Source organism: Odontesthes bonariensis, chromosome 1 (assembly GCF_027942865.1).
Source record: "Odontesthes bonariensis isolate fOdoBon6 chromosome 1, fOdoBon6.hap1, whole genome shotgun sequence".
Classification (NCBI taxonomy): domain Eukaryota; kingdom Metazoa; phylum Chordata; class Actinopteri; order Atheriniformes; family Atherinopsidae; genus Odontesthes; species Odontesthes bonariensis.
In genome coordinates, this window is record NC_134506.1 from 48,195,308 (window position 1) to 48,201,307 (window position 6,000).

At 46.5% G+C, this 6,000-nt stretch overlaps 1 protein-coding gene across 1 annotated transcript; it reads left to right on the plus strand.

The window, feature by feature from the left end:
* The first annotated feature begins 882 nt into the window (after nt 1-882).
* Nucleotides 883-4,545, plus strand: ctrb.3 (chymotrypsinogen B, tandem duplicate 3). Its single transcript, XM_075478245.1, has 7 exons — nt 883-934; nt 1,652-1,755; nt 1,835-1,914; nt 3,109-3,190; nt 3,268-3,448; nt 4,051-4,184; nt 4,267-4,545. The coding sequence occupies exons 1-7, from the start codon at nt 883-885 to the stop codon at nt 4,426-4,428; spliced, it is 795 nt and encodes a 264-aa protein (XP_075334360.1). The 3' UTR covers nt 4,429-4,545.
* The last annotated feature ends 1,455 nt before the right edge of the window (nt 4,546-6,000 follow it).

Consider the following 6,000-nt stretch of genomic DNA (forward strand, 5'->3'; position numbering starts at 1 on the left):
AAACATGTGCCGTTGCTCTTTGGTAAAGAGTGTAAAGTTAAACATGTGCCGTTGCTCTTTGGTAAAGAGTGTAAAGTTAAACATGTGCCGTTGCTCTTTGGTAAAGAGTGTAAAGTTAAACATGTGCCGTTGCTCTTTGGTAAAGAGTGTAAAGTTAAACATGTGCCGTTGCTCTTTGGTAAAGAGTGTAAAGTTAAACATGTGCCGTTGTTCTTTGGTAAAGAGTGTAAAGTTAAACATGTGCCGTTGTTCTTTGGTAAAGAGTGTAAAGTTAAACATGTGCCGTTGTTCTTTGGTAAAGAGTGTAAAGTTAAACATGTGCCGTTGTTCTTTGGTAAAGAGTGTAAAGTTAAACATGTGCTGTTGTTCTTTGGTAAAGAGTGTAAAGTTAAACATGTGCTGTTGCTCTTTGGTAAAGAGTGTAAAGTTAAACATGTGCTGTTGCTCTTTGGTAAAGAGTGTAAAGTTAAACATGTGCTGTTGTTCTTTGGTAAAGAGAGTAAAGTTAAACATGTGCTGTTGCTCTTTGGAATGTTCCCACTGACAGAAATGTGTGTTTTTTTAAATGTCCCAAACTCTACTGACATGTTATGAGCTGTTACGTAACGCTCAGCCGATCAGACACATTCTGATGTCCTGTTTGAATCTGAAATAAAAGGAAACTACTGTCTGATCAGTAAGAAAATAACACTGATTCTGAATGTTCTTGGTGCCGACCAATCAGAGAGCCCCCTCTCAGGGCGTGTGACCCGTGAGAACGCCACCGCCGCCTCAGCCCTGATAACCAGCTGCCAGCTGAACTCTGGGCTCTGATTGGTCGACGCCTCCCGGCCACAGCATAAAACCCCGGCTCGGCTCTTCCTCGGCATCGTCCTCATCACCATGGCTTTCCTCTGGATCGTGTCGTGCCTCGCCTTCGTCAGCGCCGCCTACGGTGAGTCTCACTCAGACTCAGAAAGTTAATGTATTGATGCTATTAGAGTGCATATTCGTAGCTGAATACATTATTTGAAATTCTAAATTTTTCTGCTTGCTGGATTTTTGTCAACCTTTATTTGCTGAAAGAATTCAATTTAGAATATGCTTAGGATGAAAAAAATATAACTAGGAGTCAGAATTAAACGGCAAAATATTTGGTTGTGAAATAGAAATCCTAAATTTTAAGATTAAAATCCCTAGTCACAAATAAGTTATGTTAACTTTGTTGTAGAACATGATACATATTGCTGTATTGAGTTTTTGTAATGATGTGTTTTGAGATTATAATAAAAACTGTTAGTAATTTTGCAGTTTTATTTGATTTGTTGAGTAATAGCCATAGTTGCAGCCCAAACGTGCTGATTAATAATTAAAATGAATGAATTAAATGAGTTCATTTAAATAAAATAATATGTTTCAAGCTTACCCTGTACTTCCCTCTATGCCTGCACTCTATCTCTACACTAGTATTTCCTTCTATGTAGCTCATTGTTAGCTTTGATATTAGCTGCAATGTTATATATTTTTTCAATTGTAAGTCGCTTTGGATAAAAGCTAAATGCATAAACATAAATATAAACATAAATATAAACATAAACTTTCAGCTGAAAACTGAACTGGTGTTCATGGTTCCCGTTTGTTTCTGACGGTTTCCTTGGTGACCTCCCCTCAGGCTGCGGTGTCCCCTCCATCCCCCCCCAGGTGACTGGCTACGCCCGCATTGTGAACGGCGAGGAGGCGGTGCCTCACTCCTGGCCCTGGCAGGTGTCTCTGCAGGTGAGTCAGCTGACCTCAGCAGACGGCGTCCTTCTCCTCCTCCTCACACGCTGACCTCTGACCTCTCTTTGTCTCGCAGCAATCCAACGGCTTCCACTTCTGCGGAGGATCTCTGATCAACGAGAACTGGGTGGTGACCGCCGCCCACTGCAACGTCAGGTCAGTCAGAACCAAACTAACCAATCAGAGCAGGCGGGGTTACGGGCCCAAACTAACCAATCAGAGCAGGCGGGGTTACGGGCCCAAACTAACCAATCAGAGCAGGCGGGGTTAGGGGCCCAAACTAACCAATCAGAGCAGGCGGGGTTACGGGCCCGAACTAACCAATCAGAGCAGGCGGGTTACGGGCCCAAACTAACCAATCAGAGCAGGCGGGGTTACGGGCCCAGACTAACCAATCAGAGCAGACGGGGTTACGGGCCCAAACTAACCAATCAGAGCAGGCGGGGTTAGGGGCCCAAACTAACCAATCAGAGCAGGCGGGGTTACGGGCCCAGACTAACCAATCAGAGCAGACGGGGTTAGGGGCCCAAACTAACCAATCAGAGCAGGCGGGGTTAGGGGCCCAAACTAACCAATCAGAGCAGGCGGGGTTAGGGGCCCAAACTAACCAATCAGAGCAGACGGGGTTAGGGGCCCAAACTAACCAATCAGAACAGGCGGGGTTAGGGGCCCAAACTAACCAATCAGAGCAGGCGGGGTTAGGGGCCCAAACTAACCAATCAGAGCAGGCGGGGTTAGGGGCCCAAACTAACCAATCAGAGCAGGCGGGGTTACGGGGCCCAAACTAACCAATCAGAGCAGGCGGGGTTAGGGGCCCAAACTAACCAATCAGAGCAGGCGGGGTTACGGGCCCAGACTAACCAATCAGAGCAGGCGGGGTTAGGGGCCCAAACTAACCAATCAGAGCAGGCGGGGTTAGGGGCCCAAACTAACCAATCAGAGCAGGCGGGGTTACGGGCCCAAACTAACCAATCAGAGCAGGCGGGTTACGGGGCCCAAACTAACCAATCGGGCCGGACCTTGGCTCTGTGATCTGTGAGCGTTTACATCACATTACGGTCATTCTGCAGACGCTTTTATCCAAAGCGACTTATAATCGGTGTGTTCCACACCGGTAGGCAAAAGAACTTCAGGTCACAAGAAATCATAAGTGCATTTCCTTCCAACCAAACAGCTGAGAGCAGAACTAGTGCTAGAGTAAGTGCAGTAAGTTAGGTACCGAGACACATGGGAAGACAATTTAGGAAACAAAAACAATTTAGGAAACAAAGACAATTTAACGTGTGTTTAACGTGTGCTTAACGTGTGTTTAACGTGTGCTTAACGTGTTCAACGTGTGTTTCCTAACAGGACCTACCACAATGTGATCGCTGGGGAGCACAACAAGGGCTACGGCTCCAACGAGGACATCCAGGTGCTGAAGCCCGCCAAGGTGAGAGGCCCCCTGCAGAGCGCCAGCTTTCAGAACAAACCCACCTGCCCCCACTAACCCCCCCTGCTGCCCCCCAGGTGTTCACCCACCCCTCCTGGAACCCGAGCACCATCAACAACGACATCACCCTCATCAAGCTGTCCTCGCCCGCCCGCCTGGGCACCAACGTGTCCCCCGTCTGCCTCGCAGAGTCCTCCGATAACTTCGCCGCCGGCATGACCTGCGTGACCTCCGGCTGGGGCCTGACCCACTACGCCTGTGAGTCTCACGCACACACGTGCACGTGCACGTGCACACATGCTGCCGGCGCCCTGTCGGTGTCACAGTGAACCTCAGAATGCTTCCTGGCTCACACTGGAAAAAAAGTCTTACCAAGTATATTTGTCTCATTGAGTCTCTCATTCCACTTAATATCAGACACAACTGCCTAACAAGCACCATTTCAGCCAGATATAGGGACTTGTTTGAACACAATACATCTGGAATATCTTGTTAAGTGAAAAAGTCTTGAAAACAAATTGTTTTGAGTCGGATTTCACATGAAACAAGCTTTTTTTTTTCATTTGAAGAGGTTTTGAAGCTAATTTCAAGATCACTTTTATCTCAAAAGTCCCAAATATCACATTTTATTTCAAGAAATCTTGACAGGCCGATTTTCACTAGTTCCATTGGCAGATTTTTTTTTGCTTATTTCAAGCAAAATCGTCTTTTATTTGTTGTTTTTTTACTTATTTTTGGAGGGGCATTTTTTCCAGTGCAGATCCAGGCCTGATTAGACACATTTAAACTGACGCTCAGCTGACCCAGGAGAAGTGATGAGGTCACCAGGTGTGTCTCACCTGTGAACCTGTCTCCCACAGCTCCCAGTACTCCCAACAAGCTGCAGCAGGCCGCCCTGCCCCTGCTGTCCAACGAGCAGTGTAAGAGACACTGGGGCAGCAACATCTCCGGCGTGATGATCTGCGCCGGAGGAGCTGGCGCCACCTCCTGCATGGTGAGGCCCCGCCCACCTGCCTGCACCACCTGCCTCAGACTGACCCGTGTGTCCTGACATCCTGTGTTTGTTGCCTTTTCAGGGCGACTCTGGTGGTCCCCTGGTATGCCAGAAGAACAACGTCTGGACTCTGGTGGGTATCGTGTCCTGGGGAAGCAGCCGGTGCTCCACCAGCACCCCCGCCGTCTACGCCCGCGTCACCGAGCTCCGCGGATGGGTCGACCAGATCCTGGCCGCCAACTGAACGCTCACGGCCGAGCCGCCGCCAACAGGGCGACCGGCGGCCCCTTGAGGGCCCAGAACCCGGGACGCTACCTGCTGAGTGTGAGGAAACTGAGCCATAATAAAAAGCTGTAAAGCAGTGACTGTGTTTGGGTTCGGTCTCTTCTTCTTCTTATCTTAACCCATTGGCGCCTAAAGCACCTGCAAAAAAGGCTGCTCAATGCCTAAGCCAGTTTTTAGAAAAGGTCCCCAATGCCTGAGGGTTATTTGAACTAAAAACAATTCATTGAAAACACCTAAGAAAAATTTAAAAAAATTTTCGCTGGCTGGATTATATAATCAATGTTGGACATTTGGTTCATGTAGTTTTGCTTTATGATTCAGGATAATACCCAATGCTGCTATTTATTATACTACTATTACTATACTGTTACTATACTATAACTGAATCATAATCATAATATCAGCAATAATAATGAATGATAAAAAAAACCCTGCAATATATCTTGCATTGTGCAGTTATACTGTAAACTTCAGTGACACGACTTCTAAAACATCATAGTTGTCATACTGCAGTAATTCGCACCGGGCTCTCTTTTTTTTCACATAAGGGCAACGCCACTCAAATAAGAATGAGAAGTCGTCAGAATGCAGCGCAAGAATAAATAATTACATCATGTCGAAACGATGTCGTGCCATCACTCGGGCGACATTTGTCTGATACAGCCACTTGCTCTGCCTCCAGTAATAAGTTGGTAGTTTGATTATTCCAAAAGTTAGGCAGAGACCGATGAAAGATTTCATCTCCTGCTTTGACACGGGGCTCCACTTCGAGTTGGATGGTGTGGCCGCACCAACTCCACATCACTTCCATCGCTGTCACAGTATGTCTCGTTAACCGCAGCCATTGTAGCCGAGCTGTCAAATTAGCTACAAACGCACTATTGCAGAACAGGCTAATGGAAAACACCCACCTCATGTGTATTTGAACCAATTATTGTGCATTACATGCTGCATGCGTCTTGAAAATAATGAGAAATGAACAATGTTGCGCTACGCAACAACCGGCGTCAATGGGTTAAAACCAGCAGCAATTCTACATAGCAGTCAGAGTATAGAAAAAAGCAGCCTGGTAAAAAGTTGACTTGCTTATTCTGGATGAATCAAGGAGTTCACAGTCCCTCCAAAAGTTAAAACACACACTGAGCTAACACTGACTAAAAAGAACTTGGGTCATGCAGACCCCTCCCACAGATTAACAGTTGGCCACTTTTGGCTGAAACTAGTCTCAATGGGGGCTGTTATCACACAATGAAACTGAACCACCAGCAAGCGTACTTAGCAGTCAAAGTATAGCAAAAAGCCGCCTGGTACACAAGAAAAATGTTACTTACTTATTCTTGATGAATCAAGGAGTTTACAGTCCCTCCAAAAGTTCAAACACATCAAAAACATCACCCGGTGAAGAGGAAGAAGATTCTCACCTTTCTCAAAAAAGAAGGAGCAGAAATCGCCCTCCTACAGGAAACATTATTTGAAACCTTACATCATTTGAAAGATCAAGAGCATCTTAAGCTTAAGCGGGACTGGGTTG